This window comes from Danio rerio, chromosome 12, assembly GCF_052040795.2.
Source record: "Danio rerio strain M-AB ecotype USA chromosome 12, GRCz13ab, whole genome shotgun sequence".
NCBI classification, from domain to species: domain Eukaryota; kingdom Metazoa; phylum Chordata; class Actinopteri; order Cypriniformes; family Danionidae; genus Danio; species Danio rerio.
Window position 1 is genome coordinate 18,462,677 of NC_141032.1, and position 20,408 is coordinate 18,483,084.

Sequence of the window (20,408 nt, forward strand, 5' to 3'; positions counted from 1 at the left end):
TTTATTGACAAAATATATAAACAGTTTGAATTATATTTATTCATACATACAAAGGGATTTTAGTCAAAATATAGGTCCTTTGCTATTTACGTTTAAGTTCAATACTTTAATGTAAATGAAGGATTAAACATGAATGTACATTGTTTACTCTTATTTTTCACGGGCAATTAGTAGATTTTTGTATAAATGGTACACCAAAAAAACACACACACACACACACAAAAAGTTAAATGTATGGTGAAAAACCAGCAGCTATCATTGCCAGAACTTTACGGTTGAAATATGGTAGAAATCATAAGATAATTTTCTAAAAAACACCTTTTCCCAGCAGCAGAGAACCCCTTATATATAGACAAGGTATCCGCTGGGTTATATAAGTCTTAATGTCCTAAATCTCAAAAGCTAAATTTTAGGCCTTAAAAAGTTTTAATAAACTAAAATATTGTGTTAAAGGCCTTAATTATTTTTTTAACAGGTCTTAACTACCCAATCACCAACAATCACAATCTCAGTAAAACCTTTTATTTAAAAAAAATAGCATTTAATTACTTTACTTACATGTTCTGCATTTATTTAATGCTGAGGACACAATCCTGACCTATATTTGTTGTTATTAAATTATTATTGTTGTTTCATCGTAATCAATTCTAAAGATTTTTTGATAGGATAAGTGAAAATCGTCTCTAACTGGGATATTCAAAAAACATCTTTAACATTTAGCCCTGTATAAATCAAAAATTTAACTTGAAATGGTCTTAAAAAATGTCTTAAAGTTAACTTGGTAAAACCTGTAGTAACCTTGAGAGAAGATGCTCAATGTAATTCAACTTAACACCATCATGACACACAAAAATAATGCATTAACGATTATTTATTAACATTAGATGTAACAAAAGTATAATGTACATAACTGAAGGTAAAAAAGATCCATGGTCATTTTAATGAAAATGCATATATAGTGTTATGCAGGGAATTCTGGAAAAGTGAATTTATGCTATTAAACATGTATATTAAGGAAATGTACTAACTAACAGATTTTTACAGTAGCATTTTTAGAGGTTTTTTTTTTTTCACAGTCTAAAACTGAAGAACTTGGCGTCTCCATCTGTGACTGTCAACAAAGAAAATATAAAACCTAAATTAACTGAAATAATTTTTAAATATAATTTTTTGTACCACCAGATGGCAGCAAAAGAGAACTTATAAAATCCCAGCTGGCTTATTTTTGTTCAGCAATAATGCGAAACATGCATATCAAGCTAAATTAGTAACTTAGCATTATTAATCAAAAATAACATTCCCTTTTTATGTTGTCAAATATTCAAATGAGTAATATATTTTAAATGAGTGAACTTCATGTCTTACCGGGCAAGAATTTACTGGGGACCATAAATATTGACAGGGATGTGTCAACAGACTTAGAGTTCATCATATTTTCGGTCAACTTAGGTCATATTCTTCTGAGTCTTTGCTGCTAAACATTTCATACAAGTTATGGATGAAATTTAAATTAATTACCACTTGAAAAAAAACATTTAACCGGATTTATTAGTATTTGTTTAATTCTCTAAATGTCTGATAATCTTTCTTACAAATTATGATAAAAATATGGATAGATGGAGAGAAAGCGAGAACCTCTAGTGAAATAATTATATGGAAATTAAACAAAATACTTAGAAATTTGTTTTATGATTTCAGGTTACAGAGAAACGGAAAGATTTCTGACCAATTTCCTCAAACAAAACAACAATAAAAAAGATTTGTTCTGCCAAATTATCTTGTTAATTATTTGCCATCAGATGTAAATATTATACAGTATGAACCAGATTGTTCATGTATCTCAGTCAAAACAGAAATGGTGCATAATGACTTTACATACTTGTCCTTTGTTTGTTATCTGTAAAAAAATGGGTTGGATTTCTAGTATATTGCGTAAGTGACTTAGCAACAAGACCATTTCAATTTCCAGTAAGTCAAACTTGCTGCTATGATGTTTTGAACTTTGGTCAAATATAGTCTATAAAACAATTTATTTCTTTGCATTATAACCTTTCATTACATGGCAGACTGGGTTAGTGTTTAAGCCAATGGTTTAGTCAACAACAAGATTTACTTCATAAAAACCTCTCAGATTCAGTTCCAGGAAATAATACAAATGTTGTAATAAATATTCAGTTACAGTTCTAGTAGCTATTTAATTATCTAAGAAATATATTTTTTAATAACGTTTAATTGAAAAAGGGGAATTTTTAATAAAAATTACACAGACAGTAGCAATCTACTTTTTTAGAAGTTAGATAATATGTCCATTTAAAACTGGTTTCTAATATCAGTCCTGTCAGTCAGGAAGTCCAATTCGGATGCTTTTTTTAGTGACTCATCTGGACTGATGTGATAGATCATACTCAAAAAAGGGCAAACTGCAAAGATAATGTTCGTTAATAAAACAGTTTATGATTATGTTTCCATCTGACCTACAATTTATAACACACAATTATTTTCAGCTGTAATGATTTTTGGAGTGTGTTTTGTGCTTTTTGAATGGGGGTATTCTTTGCATCTGTACAGAACCTTGGCAAAATTGTCATTGTAATGTTATCACTAGGAAGCCTATTATTTAAACTTTGACTGGATTCTGCCACAGCCTTTTAAAATTTTATAATTCATATTAATGGTGCCTTTTCATCCCCTTAAGTGTTAAATGGAATGTACAAATGAAAAAGTGAACTTTTGCCATTGCTGTAAATGTATTTTCGTCAAAAATACTAAACTATTGGCTTATTACCACTCTATTATTAAGATATTGGCACTTATAATATTCGGCTTAATTTTATCCCTAATCTACCTACATCCCAAATCTAAACCTTACTACCTTAATAATTATTAATAAGCAGTTAATTTTGAATTTATGAAGGCAAAATAATAAATAATGGTTTAATATTGAAGTAAATACTAAAATTATATCATTAAATAACGTGCAACTAAAATCTAGTAGCATTAAAGGTCTAGTATTCCTAACCAACCTTATTCAAAACAATCTAAATGTTTGTTTAAATTTAGCCCAAATAAATTGTTTACAACCACTAAAATTAAATGCATTTAGTAAATCCAAAGAATCATCTTTGGTTGTAAAAAGAGACCCGGGTTTTTAAACTTTATCACTTTTATTAAATATCTCTTTATTAAATACCTAAATTTTACCTCCTGACAAAAAAAAAAAAAAAAAAAAAAAAAAAAAAAAAAATATATATATATATATATATATATATATATATATATATATATATATATATATATATATATATATATATATATATATATATCATGTTTACTTGTTCAAACTACTTATTAAAATGAGCTGAAACAGCACAATTATTAATATTTCATTGTGACAACCTAAATTTTTCTGTTCAATCTACATGAATTTGTGAAAAGCGTTAGGTTAACTTAATCGATTTGTGTTTTGACAATGGAATGAATGAAATGAGTTGTGTGGAACCCTGCATTTTTTACTATCTATCTATCTATCTATCTATCTATCTATCTATCTATCTATCTATCTATCTATCTATCTATCTATCTATCTATCTATCTATCTATCTATCTATCTATCTATCTATCTATCTATCTATCTATCTATCTATCTATCTATCAACATAGTGTCAAATTGTATCTCACCTGCTTTATCTTATATTAAAGGCGGACCGTGGTTTTGTCGTCACACGTCAAAAGTTAATCTTCAGCGCTTCCCCCTGATCTCAATGTTTAAACTGGGCGTCTTAACACATTTGATTCACTGAACAGACGGCAGTGCCAAACGTCCAGCAACCAGACGAGCTGATTTTTTTATACTTCCTTATATTACTGCACTCCTGCTCGGAGTAAAATCTGAAAATGAAAAAAGCGCTAAAGACCTTTCTGATCTTCTGCTTAGTGGCTGCAACGACTGCACAAGGTTCAAGTGAGTGTTTTCCTGTCTATAAAAACCTTTTTAGAGAAATTTAATTAAGTGGTAGTTCACACGAAAATCATTTACTCACCTTACACTTGTTACTTTATTATGTTTTACTTATCCTTCAAAACCTATTTGAGTTTCTTTCTTCTGTAAACACAAAATAAGATATTTTTAAAAATGCTGGTTGATCATAATTGACGTTCATTGTGTTTTCCCTATAGCATGGAACCAGCATTCTTCAACAATATCTTCCTTTCTTTTAAAAAAATAAACTCTTACATGTTTGAAACCATATGAGTACATGATGACAGCATATTACATATTTGGGTGAACTATCCCTTTAAATGTTGTATGTTGTTTATAGTTTGTGAAACTCACAATTTTCAGAACTTTCAGTACTAATAGCTTGTTCTATTTTTTATGATTAGATACACAATGATTATTTGTTATTTTTTAGCTTTTTAGCATGGAAGATAAGTAATTGTTGCTATTATTTTGAAGAATGCTGCTTAGCTTTGAAGGTTAATTATTAACCAAGTAGTTTTTTTAAATATTTGAAGGCATAGCAGTATAGAATAGCAGAAGAAATGTCATTGTTTATTAATTAATAACTCCAAAAAAAAAAAAAAAAAAAACTGTGGGATTATCTGTTATTTATTCGCAGAGAGGTTGTTCAGTGGGTAAACCATTTATTTTGAGTTTTCGATCAGTGTGACTTAGAATCTAATTTTTAACTTGATTAACTTTACTCAAGCTATATTATCAGTAAAGGGGTGATGATTTGTTTGATCTGAATGTGACCATATATCATTTGTTAAAGCTATTTTGTCGTAGTAGTTATTAAGAAGATGAAAATTTGGGTTTAAAAAAAGTCAGAATTAATAGCCCTCTTGAAGTATAAGCCCACCTGAATATATTTCTCCCCCAATTTTTGTTTAACAGAAAGAAGATTTATTCAACACATTTCCAAACATAATAGTTTTAATAAGTGATAATTAATTTTCCTTCATCTTTTATATCTTCATTTTTATGACATTATTTTTCAAGATAACAGAACTTGTCAGCTTAAAGTGACATTTAAAGGTTTAATAACTAGGTTCATTAGGCAAGTTAGGGTAATTAGGCAAATTATTGTATAATAATGGTTTGATCTCTAGACAACTGAAAAAAAAATTCTTAAGGGAGCTAATAACATACTTTAAATTGGTTTAAATGCTAAAAATAAAAACAGCTTTAATTCTAGTCGAACTAAAACATTCTCCAGAAGAAAAAATATCATAGGAAATACTGTAAAAAAAATGCCTTGCACTGTGTATATATAAAATGTTTCAATATTTTAAATGTTAAATATTTTTATACATATGCAAATCTAGTATAACATTTAACATTTTATGTTGTATCACAATGTAATACTGTGCTTTTTGAGATCATGATCAAATAGATGATATATACCTCCAATATAGAGCGATATATATGGGCCTTTACATTAATCGACATGTTATTTCATTGTTATATACAGATAAAAAACCCATATATATTTTGGCAAATTTATTCAATAGTCTCAGTGTTTTCTGATTGTTCTTTTGGTTTGTCATAATCTTTTACTGACTATTATTTTTTATTATTTCTTTACAGTAGTTTACCTTGATCTTGCTTTCCTCTGTTGATGGTAAATGACACTGTGAACTTTGCTATCCTCATTATGAGGTGTTTGGGGAACTGTTGACGTTTTATTGCTTTCAAAGTCCTTTTACAATTTTTATTGCTTTCCCAAGAAAATGATCTACTCATTCCAATAGATATGATGTGATTAAGGCCCTACCCTAAATGCCATTATTTGATGAATTTAACTCTCATGAAGCATACAAACAAAACTATGAATAATTACTTGTAGTTCCTGAAATACCTTTAAAACAAAGATGACATTTTTCCTTATTCATATTTTTCATCTCATCATGTTTTTTTTTCTGCTAAAGTGACATTTTGACAATTAGAAACATCAAGCTGATCTTGTTTACAAATCTTGTTTTCTAATACAACATAAGCACATTTTGTATTGTTTTATTTTATTGGTTATGGTTACTTTACAATAAGGTTTCATAAGTTAATGTTAAATAATGTACTAACATGGTGTACTGACATGAACTATTAATGAACAATACTTGTACAGCATGTATTTAAAAAAAAAAAAAAACAGTTCAGCATTTACTAACGCATGATTAAAACTCAAATGCATGCTTGTTACCATTAATTAATGCACTGAGAATTAACATGAACTTACAATAAGCAATTTTGTTGCATTAAATAACTGTATGAACAAAACAAAACAAACCCTATACCTTATGTAAGACCACAAAGTTTTACCATTGGCACAAAAAGGGAACATTCTTAAATGCTTAATGTGAAAAAAGCTTAACGTGGCTTAACGTACTTAAACATCAACCAGAGAAACCCAAATTTCTGTCAAACTTTACTTGTGATTAACTCTAACTACTGTAAAAAGAATGAGACCTAATTTAATAGATAAAATAAAATAAAAAAAACATCACGTTAAGTGTTTTCTCCCTCTTTGAAGTCCATTATAAGGAAAAAGCTTAGCATGGCTTAATGTACATTAACTACAAGTAGGAAAAATCAAATCCCTATCAAATTTTACTCATGACAAATACTTTCCGATGTCAAAAGAATGAGCTGTAATCTTAGTGAGTGAAAATTATCACGTTATGCGTTTCCCCATTGAAGTCCATTATAAAAGGAAAAAGCTTAACATGGCTTAATGTACCTAAACAAAAAGGGCATACCAAAAATCTATGAAATTTTACTGAACAATGTAACGTTAAGTGTTTTATCCCCATTGAATTCCATTATAAGAGCTTAATGTGGTTTCAATTTACCACATCTGGAGACAAATTTTTATAAAAATATACTCATAAACACTTTCTGCTGTAAAAAGAACAAGCTTTTATTTTGTGTATCAAGTAAACAACATCACTTTAATTCCATTATAAAAAAAACAAACTAAAAAAAACAGCTTAACATGGCTTAACGTACCTTAACACTGACCAGGGAAACCCGAATTTCTGTCAAACTTTACTTGTGATTAACAGTATTGTCAAAAAAACGGGCACTATTTTCATAAAGTGAACAATATCACGTTTGAGTGTTTTCTCCCTATTGAAGTCCATAATAAGGAAAGGCTTAAACTAACTTTACAACAACCGAGGGAAACCAAATGTTAAAAGAGCTGTTAATAAAATCTAATTTTATTTATAAATTTTAACCCTTCCTGTCAAAAGAATGCGCTAGTGCATGTCATTGACATCCCCACGACAACATAGGGGAAAACGCTTAACACATTATTGTTCATTTTAGCTGTGATAACGGGGCTCATTCTTTTGCTAGTAGTTAATGCTAACTAATCACAAGTGAAATTTGATAGAAATTTGATTTTCCTTGCTATGTTAAGGTACATTAAGCCATGTTAAGCTTTTTCCTTATAATAGATCTCAATGGGGAAGAAAAGGCTTAACGTAATGTTTTTTTATTTTATCTATGAAATTGGGTCTTGTTCCTTTTACAGTAGTTAGGGTTAATTACGAGAAAAGTTTGACAGACATTTGGGTTTCTCGGGTTGATGTTTAGGTACATTAAGCCACGCTAAGCTTTTTTTACATTAAACATTTTAAAATGTCCCACAACAAGGACAACTTTGCCACCACCACCACTGCAGCCACTATGACACAAGGTTCTCCCATACCCATAGTACAAAATCCACCAACCATTTACATTTACTCATTTAGCAGACTCCTTTACATAAAAAGATTTACAAGAAGGGTAAAATAAGCAGTTCAAATCAACAAAGTTGCACTATATAAATCCTTTAACAAGTCTAAGTTTTTTTTTTTTTTTTTACGTGCAGGCACAACCACAGGTCCTGCCACCACCACTGATGCAGCTCCTACAACTCAAGGTACTGCCATATCCATTGTACAAAATCCCACCAGCATTTATGTTTAGATTTGCTCTTTTAGCAGACACTTTATACAAAGCAAATTACGAGTGAGGGTAAAAGAAGAACTTCAGATCATCAGAGAGTTTCAGTGCATAAATGCTATGACAAGTCTTTTTTAATACTTGCAGGCCCAATAAGCTCGACGACTCCTTCCCCCCTTGTCACTGAAACCACTACAACACAAGGTACTGCCATATCCATTGTACAAAATCCACCAACCATTTACATTTACTCATTTAGCAGACTCCTTTACATAAAAAGATTTACAAGAAGGGTAAAATAAGCAGTTCAAATCAACAAAGTTGCACTATATAAATCCTTTAACAAGTCTAAGTTTTTTTTTTTTTTTTTTTTTTTAACGTGCAGGCACAAGCACAGGTCCTGTCACCACCACTAATGCAGCTCCTACAACACAAGGTACTGCCATATACATTGTACAAAATCCCACCAGCATTTATGTTTACATTTATTCAATTAGCAGACACTTTATACAAAGCAATTTACAAGAGAGGATAAAAGAAGAACTTCAGATCATCAGAGAGTTGCAGTGCATAAATGGTATGACAAGTCTTTTTTTTTTTTTTTACTTGCAGGCACAATAAGCTCGACGACTCCTTCCCCCATTGTCACGGAAGCCCCTACAACACAAGGTACTGCCATATCCATTGTACAAAACCCCACCAGCATTTATGTTTACATTTATTCAATTAGCAGACACTTTATACAAAGCAATTTACAAGTGAGGGTAAAAGAAGAACTTCAGATCATCATAAATGGTATGACATAAATGGTATGACAAGTCTTTTTTTTATACTTGCAGGCCCAATAAGCTCGACGACTCCTTCCCCCATTGTCACTGAATCCACTACAACACAAGGTACTCCCATATACATATTACAAAAAGTTATTTAGCCGACGCTTTTGCCCAAAGCGGTTTTAAATGAAGGGGGTCAAAGAAGCAATTCAAATAATCAGAGTTGTAGTATTTAAATGCATTGACAAGTCAAATTTGATGTAATTTTATTTTTTTTATTTCCAGCAGGCTCATCAAGCACGGCTTCTGCCAACACCACCTCTGCAGCTGGTACAACACAAGATACAACACATTACAAATTCTCACGAGTATTTATGTTTACATTTACTCATTTACCAGAGGTTTTTATAACTATTAGCTGCTGCTTATTTGGGGCTGGGTTGTGGGTACTTAAACAGATCAAAACATAATCAACCTTGGAAATGGCAGGCCACCTTTTTGCGGTTAAGCCCGATGGCATTAAATTTTGAGGTGCTGATTCGCATCCCTGCTACATCACACTTGGCAAGAAACAGTCTAAGCACAAGCCGAAGGTTCAAGTTTAAAAAAGTAAACAGGACAGCATCATCTGCAAATAGCAGAGATATAATCCTGTGATCCACAAATCAGAGCTCCTCCGGTCCAAGGCTGCACCTAGAAATGTTGTCCATAATAATAACGAACAGAACCGGTGAAAAAGGGCAGCCCTGCTGGAGTCAAACATGTGCTGGGTACAATACTCTGAAATCTGGACTTCACTAGAACTATGTTAAGCTGATTTGACACAATCTACATTGTAAAAAGCACTATTTAAATAAACCACAATTGAATGGAATTGAATTCTGAATTATTGCTGGTATTGTGAACCAAACTCCGGCTCTATTCATACAGAGACCGGTCAGCCCTTAACAGAGCACCTCCGGACCCATATTGTCAGAGCACCCCTTATAATATGTCACAAGGGACATGGTCGAATGCTTTTTCCAAGTCCACAAATACATATGAACTGGTCGGACATACTCACATAGACCTTCAAAGATCCCAGTGAGGATGTAAAGCTGGTCCTGTATTTTGCAGCCTGGACAAAATTTACATAGCTCTTCCTAAATCTGGTTGGATTTTCTTAAAGTCTTGGCTAAAATGTCAGGGTGACCAAGCTTTCTCTGTAGCTGCTTTTAAATTTTGGAACGATTTGCCCCTTTCCATTAGTTTGGCACCATCTCTGTCTGTTTTTATATCTTAAGCAGAAGTTTTTTTCTGCTTGACAAAGCTTTTGACACAGAAATGGGCTTTATTTGCTATTGTACTGGCTTTTAAGCAAGTCTTTGACTTCCTTGTTTGCGTTTTTTAATTATTGTGAAGCATTTTGGTCAACTTCGGTTGTTTTTAATTGCGTCATTGTTTCAGGGAGGCTGAGGAATGTGATTCCCCTATAGTTGGAACACACCCTTCAGCCCCCCTTCTTAAGAATGATAACCAACATTCCAGTTGCCCAGTCCAGATGAGACAACACTTTGTCTGAATGTCTCCAGCTTCCATCAGGATATGGTCAAAGTCCCTCTCACATGTGGTTCAGACAGACATTTACAGAGGACCCTGTTGACAGCTCTGTCCCTATTTTTACCTGAGTGAAAGTCCAAGACATCCAGTCAAAGATCAGATGAAACAACTACAAAGTTGACAATCAACCTTTGACCTAGGGTGTCCTGGTTCCATGTGCAGTAATGGATATCTTTTTGCTCGAACATGGTGTTTGTTATGGACAAACTGTGACTTCCACAGAAGTACAAAAACAAAACATTGTTCAGATTCAGATCAGGGAGCCAGGTCAAGTTTTGTGGGATAAAAACCCGGTTACCAGACACTTGTACGCAAGCCATAATCCATGGCTCACCAGGGGCCTCATGTATCAACGCTGCGTACGCACAAAAACTTTGCTCACGCCAGGTTTCACGCTCAGAATCGCTCACGTTTGGATTTACTAACAATGAACTGAACGTGGGAATGTGCGCAGCTTCACGGCAGCTTTCTGGCTGGCGTACGCACATTTTTTGTGTGTTTTATTTCCAATGGCGACTCCTAGAGGCAGTTGTGTTAAATTCCTCTCTACAAAGTGTCTGAGCCTTGCAATGGCAGCTGTATGAGACGGGTTCATCTAGCAGGTATATAAGGTTTCCATACCATACAGTAGATCAGCTAAACATTAAAGCACAATTTGCAGCGGTCGCCTGTTTTCCCAATGTAATCTGAGCGATCTACCGCACGCACATTGCTATAAAGACACTATCTGAAGATGAATTTGCATGCGTGAATCAGAAACATTTCCATTCAATAAATGTGCAAAAAAATATGATGCACAAACTTATTAATGATTCCTACTTGTCTTTCTCGTGATAAATAGTGGGCAAAATCTGATATGTAGCGGGGGAAAAAAGAATGAGCTCATACACTGGATTCGAGCCGAGTTCATGCTCGATCGTGTTAATTAATACATGATCACATGCGTCTTACGAGGTGCGCCACTGAGACTGTTAAAAGTACTGCAACATTTTACAGATATAAACCACACTATTTCTTTTTTTGATGCACTCAGTGCAATGTTCAGACCCAACTGTGTTAACCGCATCAGCTAAACTCTCCCACTCTATTTTGTTTCTTTTGTTGTTAATTCCGGAGAACAAACTTGCAAATAACACCGCTTTTCTCCGGTTTACCTCCGAAAGCAGCACCTCCAATTCACATTCTGTTCAAAGTTTCTTTTTTGCTTGATTTTGCCATTGCTTTTTCGTTGGGTTTTGCCATTAGCATAGTCATTGGCATATTCATACGGGGGAGGAGGCAGGGAGGGGTTTTGTGCTCGTGCATGTTGCGCTCAGTTTCACGTTCATTCGGATGTACAAAAGAATATTCGTGAGATTCGCCATTCAACATTTACAGCTTTGTGCGTACGCAATGTTTTAGTAAGATTTCCACGCAAGTCTTCGAACATGAGGCCCCAGGTGTCTTTAATACTGAACCTTTTCACAATATTCAAATACTGAAGATACTACAGAGATACTGAATTTGGGGTTTTTATTAGTTGTCATCATTGAAGTAAAAAAAAAAAAACACTTGAAATATATCAGCCTATGTGGAATGAATGTATGCACAATACAAGTTTCACATCTTGAATGGAATTAGTGAAATAAATCTACTTTTTGAACTTATTCTAATTATATGACCAGGACCAAGTCTTTTTTTTTCTTTTTTACCAGCAGGCACAACAGACACAGGCTCTACGACACAAGGTACTCCTATATACATAGTACAAAATCTCATCAACATTTACGTTTACATTTACTAAATTGGCAGATGCATTAACACAAAGCGATTTACAAGAGAGGATAAAAGAAAAACTTCAAATCATCAGAGTGTAACATTATATTAATGCTGTGACAAGTCTAAGTTATTGTTATTTTTGTTTACCAGATGGCACAACAAGCACAGCTCCTCCCACCACCACGACCACTCCAGCCACTACGACACAAGGTACTCGTATATCCATAGTACAAATTCCCACCAGCAGGCTCAAAGACTACATTGTCATTTTTTAATAGTAAAAAGGTATCCTTAAAGGGTCATGAAACCTCCCTCAAGGTTCAAGTCTACCTCAGAATTAAAAAGATAAATAAATAAAATGAGACACAAACCTTGAGGAGACCAATGATTTTATAGTTTATAAAGTTGAAATGCAAATAAATAAACAGTAAGTAATTTAATACCCTTCTACATTTGTTATTCGTAATTCCATTCGTAAAATGAGGAGGACTTCTCTCCTCCTCAGTCCTCGGGTCTGAATGCAGACACAGTGAATAGCAGTGCAGCAGGTCTCTTGCACCATTTATTTCAACCATTAGCCCTGCCGGTAATCTGGAGAATTTTAAACATGTGCGACCACAACAACAAAGATGTAAGCAATGTGTCTGAATCGTAAAGAACTCAACTGATAAAAGGCAAAGTCCGCCATTCTTAAATTCTTGTACAGCTCCGTCGACAAAAATTATTGCTGCAAACCAACAGCTTTGCTGTATCGGCCCTGAGAGCATTGCGGGGAAAACATGCAACAAACCCTGGGGATCATGGAAACAAGCACATACGACCCGTGCCGTGTGCGGTCTCACCCAGTCATTGGGTCTCACAGCTTGGAAGATCTGCCTTGCCTTCGGAAAGCACATGCTCTCATGAATATCTAAGAAGCAGGGTCTTCTCATAGGATAGGAAAACTCAGCCATAATAATAATGAAAAACCGATGTGTCATTACTCCACTAGCAGATTCACAATACCTCACCGATTTTGATCCCGCCCCAAGAATTATTTTAAACCCGGGAGATGAAATTAGCTGACAAAAACTCAAAATTATCTAGTTTTCCCCACAATTAAAGCCAACAGATGCTGATGTTGTCTTAAATGATGCTCAACACACACAAATCTGTTAAAATCTTAAAAACAGTACTCCAGGGTGTCCTGAACCTTTAAGGACATAGCATGCCACAATTCTCTTATATAGTGTCCATATATAAAAAACATAATTAAAGAAGTGCCATATGGTGGAGAATACTTTTTTTTTGAGTTTCCACATCCACTTATTATAACAAAATTTGAGCTTGTTTTTGTTGTAATTTTAGTTATAGTGCTAATAGTGCAATTGTTTGTTCCGAAGTAAGGACTTTTGAATGAAAAAGTGCCATTATTCATGCAAGACTAAAACTTTTTACAATTGAAATTGTGCTTTTATCTCTATTAAAAACTTAAACCCACAGACAGACTGTAAATTAGTACCTGTCTGTTTTTATATCTAAACTACTTGATTCAGTATTGTCATACCTTTTTAAGTTGCAACAATTACACATTTTTTAAAGATCAAGGTTTAGAATTATATTTGTTGATCATATTTTATTTAGATTTAGTTATTTTAGCTAGAGAAAATTATGTGTAAAGAAAGACTAGTTTACTAAAATAAATAAACCATATTTGTGGGGAAAAAATCAATATTCAGTATTCATAAATTGGATATTTCTACGCCTTGAACATGCTAGTCAACTGGTATATAATTCTATCACAGTATTTTGACGAATTAAAAATCAGGATTAAAAACATTATAAACTTCACTATTATCCTAATATAACAAAATGCAATGGTTTTCAAATAACAGTTTTGAAATGATATAAATCGTTGTAATTACTGTTATTAATTACGTAACATTACCCAAATAGTTTTGTTGTCAGTAGACCATTTGTAGAGTTTGAGTGAGGACATACAAATTGTCATTTTAGAACATTCATTCATGCATTCATTGTCTATTTGGCTTATTCCCTTTATAAATCTGGGGTCGCCTCAGCGGAATGAACTGCCAACTTATCCAGCATATGTTTTACACAGCGCATGCCCTTCCAGCTGCAACCCATCACTGGGAAACTTCCATACGCATTCATTCACACACATACTAAACTATAGACAATTTAGCTGACCCAATTCACCATGTCTTTGGACTTGTGGGGGAAACCTGACCACATATTTACAGAAAATAGTTAAAACTGCTGCTAGACAAGATTTTTTTCTAGTTCCCAAAAGTTAAATGTCTCATCTTGTTTGTTTATTTTTAAGGTCCATGTGCATCTAGTCCTTGTATTGGAGGCAGTACCTGTGAAAATCGCTTTGGAGGATCGTTTGCTTGCATCTGTCGGCCTGGGCTATTTTATGATGAAAATGACGGCTGCATTCGAAGTATGACTGCCTCCATTTTGAGTCATCAGAACACACAATAATATGTAAAATACAATACACTGTAGCTTGTGGTATAGAATTGAAGCTGCATTTTTTAAGTAATCTGCTGAATCAAACTGACATTTCCTGTGAGCTAATTACAATAGCATGCAGCTTGAAAGTTACACCTTGGTGTATTGCCATTTTTTATTATACATTTCTTTATCATAGAACACATTTACTTATGTTGTATTCTTTTACAATTTCAGGAAAGGTCTTCCCTGGTAGTTTAACGTTAGAAGAGGATTTTAAAAAAGAAATGTCTGACACAGCATCTAAAGAGTTTAAAGACAAAGCTCATAAAATTGAAGATGATGTAAGGAATTGAATTTCATTTATGATTTTACTACTTGTCAATGTAAAGATCCTTGCTTCTTCCTTTTTTAAATAAGTGACATAAAGAATGGTTTTAAATGGTTTGTATTGCTTTTTGTATTTTTAACCCAAATACAGCTCAGAATGGCTCTTAAGGGTGAAGAAGGTTATCTTAATTCCACAGTTTTAAAACTAAGGTAAGTAATATGTTTTATAATTGACTTTGCTTTTGCTTTTATTTGTAAATACTTGTGAATATACAATTATTGCTTCTTGGGCAATTTTTATTTTTTGAATATTTATTGCATAAATAGAATTTTTCACAAAAATAAATAATAATAATTGTCATTTTTACTCTTTACTTTCACAATTGGAGTTTTTTTTAACATAAAACAAGCTGAGATGCATGTGTGAATTTTAAAAGTGTATTTTTTTATTACTATTTTTTTTTACATAATCATGATTTCCTTGTACCAATCTTTCCAGTCCTGGCAGTATAGTTGCAGAAGTGCAGAACATCTTTGAGTCATCATCCGCCGCCACATCAAAAGAAGTTGAAGACAAGATTAAAGCTTCGATTGACAGTTTTAAAAGTGTGTGTTTTTGTCATCTTTTAAATTGTTTACTTATAAGAATATTTAATAGTTTAACTATTTTCATCATTAGAAGCATGCATTGATACATTTTAACTCAATTCTCAGGCGTCACTTTGTGTAGTGCTGGTGCTTGTGACAGTAGAACCACAAAGTGTGATGAGCAGCCAGGGGGTGGTGCTGCAACATGCACTTGCCTAGATGGCTACATAAAGTCTGATTTCTCAATAGATTCCTGCATTGGTAAGTATCTTTGTTTTTTTCATTTTTGCATATGGACAACTTTAAAACAAAAGACAAGCTACCAAAGTATGTACTATTGTTCTTCCATCTGTTCAACAGCTTGCCCAAGTGGGGAAAAAGCAGTGGATGGCAAATGTGAAAAGTATGTGGGTCATTTTATTTAAGGTTTTTTTTAACGATTCTACAGGAAGATTTCATTATATTAACAGGTTGCATTCAAGTGTAATACAGTACAAGTCAGCATCTGAATGCAAGAGCTTACATGATTGGAGTCATAAAGATCTGACAGAAACAGCTGCTTAAAGGTTCAGTTCACCCTAAAATAGGGATGTTCTGAGCCACAAGAGCTTTTTCCAAACTCTATAAGGAAGATATAAATTTCAGGATCAGAGGCACAAAACAGATTAACCTGGATGACTGTACTCCAATATGAAATTTCTTAGTTTCATCATTCCACATAAAAAAAAAAAAAATTAATAAATAAATTATCTTTGGAACACAAAAGTGTATATTATTTGAGATATAAGAGAGATTTATTTCATATCTTTTTATGAAAACTCTCTCTTTACCTAAACTCTTCAGAATGTTTGTATAGAGATCAAAAGTTAATTCCCAAGACTTTTGTAATTAAAATATTAACATTGATCAAACTACACCTGTTAAATGCACAAGGACAAACCTTACCAGCTCTACCGTTTCTGTGACCAAATTTAAATGTGACCCTGGACCACGAAATCAGTCTTATGTTGCATATATTCATTAGAATATTCAGTCATTAGCCAAAAATCATTAGAATAATAAGTAAAGATGATGTTCTATGAATATATTTTCTACATTTCCTGCCATGAATATATCAAAAAACAACTTTTGATTATTCATTTAGACAAACTTTAAACAATTTTCTCAGTATTTCTTAGTAACACTCAGTTTTCAATATTTTATGGTTCATGTTTTTGTTTTTTTTCCTGTTTATGTATGCTTTTGAATTGCATTATGGGACCTTGATCTTTCTTTCAACAATCTTTAACCTTGAAAAGTTTGAAAAAGTGGCTTTTACTGTCATTTTTAATAGTTTAAAGTAATATATTGCCTGGGTTGGTGTTGTATATTATAGTACAAAAATTTTACTTTTATTAAACTGCCAGTACATTTTCTGCTATTTTACAGACTTATTTCACTATATATTATTTCAAACTAAAATGTCAATAAAAGTCACTTTGTTAAACTAGATTTAAATTTTCAACATAAAAAGTTGACAGAGCAGAATCAAGGTTCATTAATGCGAATTTAAAAAAAAATGAAAAAAATGAAAAACACTGAATCACAAAATATGGAAACTGTTTATTAACTTTTATATATATATATATATATATATATATATATATATATATATATATATATATATATATATATATATATATATATATATATATATATATTATAGTGTATATAGTGATCACGTCATGCTCTCAGCTCATAGGGATTTTTTAAAGTATACAGTGCTCAGTATAATTGAGTACACCCATTTTTGAAAATAAATATTTGTAAAAAAATTTTAGTGAATAGGCAATGTACTTTGGTGCATTTAAACAAAACACATTTAATAAACAGATATATCCTTTAAAATGATATTTTTGTCACAAAACATATTTAGAAATTGAAAGATAAGACAATTAAATTCAAATAAAATATTGCAAAAAAAAAAAAAAAAAAAAGATTTGCAACCTACAAAATTTCAACCAAATTTTTACATTTTTTGCTTCGCTTGATTTTTCCTCTTTTTAAAAAATGGTATACAATATTTCTCTTTAACATATAAATTTGGGTGTGCTAGTTTTTGGAGAGTTATTGTATGTTATTTTGTTAGATAAGCTCCAGATTTGGCTTCAGTGTACTGTATATTCACAAATTATAATATTGCCATAAGGGGGATGCTGACAAGTGAATTGCGCATCCAAATGCAGGTTTATTCAACAGAAAATGTTAAGACAGGCAATGGTTATACACAGGGAATCCAGTCAAATAACAGACGAATGGTCAATGCAGGCAGGCAGCAGGCAATATAAACAAATAAACAAACTAGGATTGGTACAAGGCGGGACAAGGCAAGGAAAAATGCATCGTAATGATAACAGATAAACAAACAAGGCTCAGCCCTGTGTGTGTGTGTGTGTGTGTGTGTGTGTGTGTGTGTGTGTGTGTGTGTGTGTGTGTGTGTGTGTGTGTGTGTGTGTGTGTGTGTGTGTGTGTGTGTGTGTGTGAGCGAGTGCGTGTTGTATAAATAATGCATGTAATCAGTCTTTGACAATCCTCGGGTTGTGTGTATGCAATCAGTCAGAATCAGGAACCGGTTGTGTGTGTGGTGCATGACTGGATCTTGTAGTCCATAATGATGGATTTGTAGTCAGTTAGTGATCTGTAACCGCTAGATAATCATAACAAATGTTGTAAAGCTTCCTATAAAAATTTGAATTTAAAAGATAGACTTGTGAGGGGTGTACTTGTATATGCTGAGCACTGTATATATTTTATGAACACCCAATTAAGAGATTTCTATAAAAAAACTCTTAGATTTGATTAAAAACGCATTTATTTTGGGGCTAAGAAAAAAATATTTTTCAGGGGTTTGGAATGACCTAAATTTTTCATTCAGAATTTCAATTTTGGGGTGAACTGACTTTTTGAATAAAAAAGCTGCCTGTATTTACATTGCAAAAAAAATAAATGTAATATGTGTTTTGTTTTTGACTGCGTCACGAATACCTATTTTTTGTTTATTTTAGATGTCCATTTGGCTTTGCTGGGTTTAACTGCGATGATTGTAAGTCAGCTATCCACTATCACCTGAATAAAGCACTTCTTCTCTATTATTCTAATAGTTTGAGGAACATTCCTGCATCAGTGTGTAATGCAAATTTTTATTACAGCGAATCTTTTGATTGTGGTTGTGGTATCTGCTGTGTTGGGTTCATTGCTGATCATCTTCATGGTGTCCCTGATAGTTGTAAGCTGCAGGTGAGAGTCAAGCACACATTTTGTAGGTTTATTATTACAAACATTCCATAGCTATAACTCTCTTTCTTGTCTGTGCATCCATTTTCAACTCTAGGAATCAAAAGGGAAGTTCCTCACCAGAGGTAGACTTTAGCTTAAGTTATGGCAATAAGGATTTGCATAAACCTCCAGGAGTTCCCAGGATCCCTCGGGCTAACCCTGAGTCAAACTGGAAGTCTAACAATCTGGAGATGACCAATAGTGACAGTAATCAGAGCCTGGTGACCAGAGATCGCCCAGAAAGCAAAGGGGTAACACTACACTAAAACACTAATCATGTGCAAAAAGAAATGAAATGCTGACTCTCTTCCAGCCTAACCAGCAAGCATTTTTGCGTGTTTAATAGATGTCTAAACATAGGCTAAACAAGTTTGTCTGACAAAATTAGTTATTAGAATCAAAATTTAGTTATTAAACTCTTGTTAGACGTCTATAAATTTTCAGAAAGCCCAGATAAAGCCTTATTTTTAATCAAGATGTGTTTAGACATCTATGTTAGGTTTGATCCAAGCGATAAAAAATGACTTAATTTTTCGTCTGCAAGTATTTCTAAACATAATTTGTGTTTTTGTAGCGCTACCATGAATATGAAGAGGCACCGAGTTACAGGACTCAAGTTCCCCCAGCGTATTCGGGTTACTCTGCTGCAAGAGGAATGGATAATGGCAGTGTCCAAAACCCATACTTCCGGCAAGATGATGACAGAATGCGCAGATATTAATAATATTGGACCATGAGTACAATTAGATGAGTTGTCTTCATCTTCATGTACTGCATGACATTATTTAATTAAAAAAATAATAAATTTTAAAAGTTTGTAATGACATTGCAATCTTAAATACAACTTTTTTTCCTGCTAATGAATCAGCTTATGGGCTTCACTCTTGATACAAGTGTTTGCTTTGAAGTATTTGGAGGAAATGTCTCATTAACTGTTGAATGGAAGCTCTACCAACTTACAAACATAAAATCAGTTTTATTTATCCTAAAACACACCCATGTGTTAAATTAAATGGTAAAATGAGTGGCTAAGTTTGATATGTGAATATTTGTATTTATGTCATTTTTTTGGGCTTGTGTTTAGTGTTGCTAATGCTTGGGCTGGAACTCAGGTGTACATAAAAGAATCTTAAATCATTTGAGATATTCAAGCTGTAATATGATTATTGCATTTTCAAACTGTAACCATTTGAAGTATTATATGATGTTTTGACAATTCAGTTGAAGTATTTTATTATAAATTAAAGAATTATAATAAACAATATGATTTTTTCAAATAACAAAGTTATGACATTTTTAATAATTTTCCAAATGTGTTTTATTTTCAAGTATTTTATTTTTGTTTGTTATCACATATTAAGCAACTCTTAAAATATAAAAATATCAAGGGAAACAAGGTAATAAGATTGAAAAAAGGTAAAAAGATAAATATATATCTTATCTTTTTTCACTATTATGTTATTGCACTCAAAATTAATGCAATTCAATTCATCTGTATTTCTATAGCACTTTTACAATGTAGATTGTGTCAAAGCAGCTTAACATAGAAGATTATATTATGATAGTTGACGTTCAGTTCAGTTCAGTTCAGTTCAGTTTAGTTCAGTGTGGTTTAATTTTTTTTTGCTGAAAGTTCAAAC

General features: G+C 32.6%; 1 protein-coding gene across 1 annotated transcript; it reads left to right on the forward strand.

The window, feature by feature from the left end:
- Positions 1-3,795: 3,795 nt before the first annotated feature.
- Positions 3,796-20,083, forward strand: muc13b (mucin 13b, cell surface associated; the record flags this gene model as incomplete). The annotated part of the gene is given in 18 exon segments (NM_001308550.1): positions 3,796-3,961; positions 7,875-7,925; positions 8,096-8,152; positions 8,334-8,384; positions 8,561-8,617; positions 8,788-8,844; positions 9,007-9,051; positions 12,015-12,047; positions 12,229-12,288; positions 14,405-14,524; positions 14,773-14,879; positions 15,369-15,471; positions 15,580-15,714; positions 15,814-15,856; positions 18,498-18,535; positions 18,642-18,729; positions 18,824-19,019; positions 19,343-20,083. Coding segments are annotated over 18 exon segments (1,455 nt in total), but the record flags the coding sequence as incomplete, so codon positions are not given.
- Between the last annotated feature and the right edge of the window lie 325 nt (positions 20,084-20,408).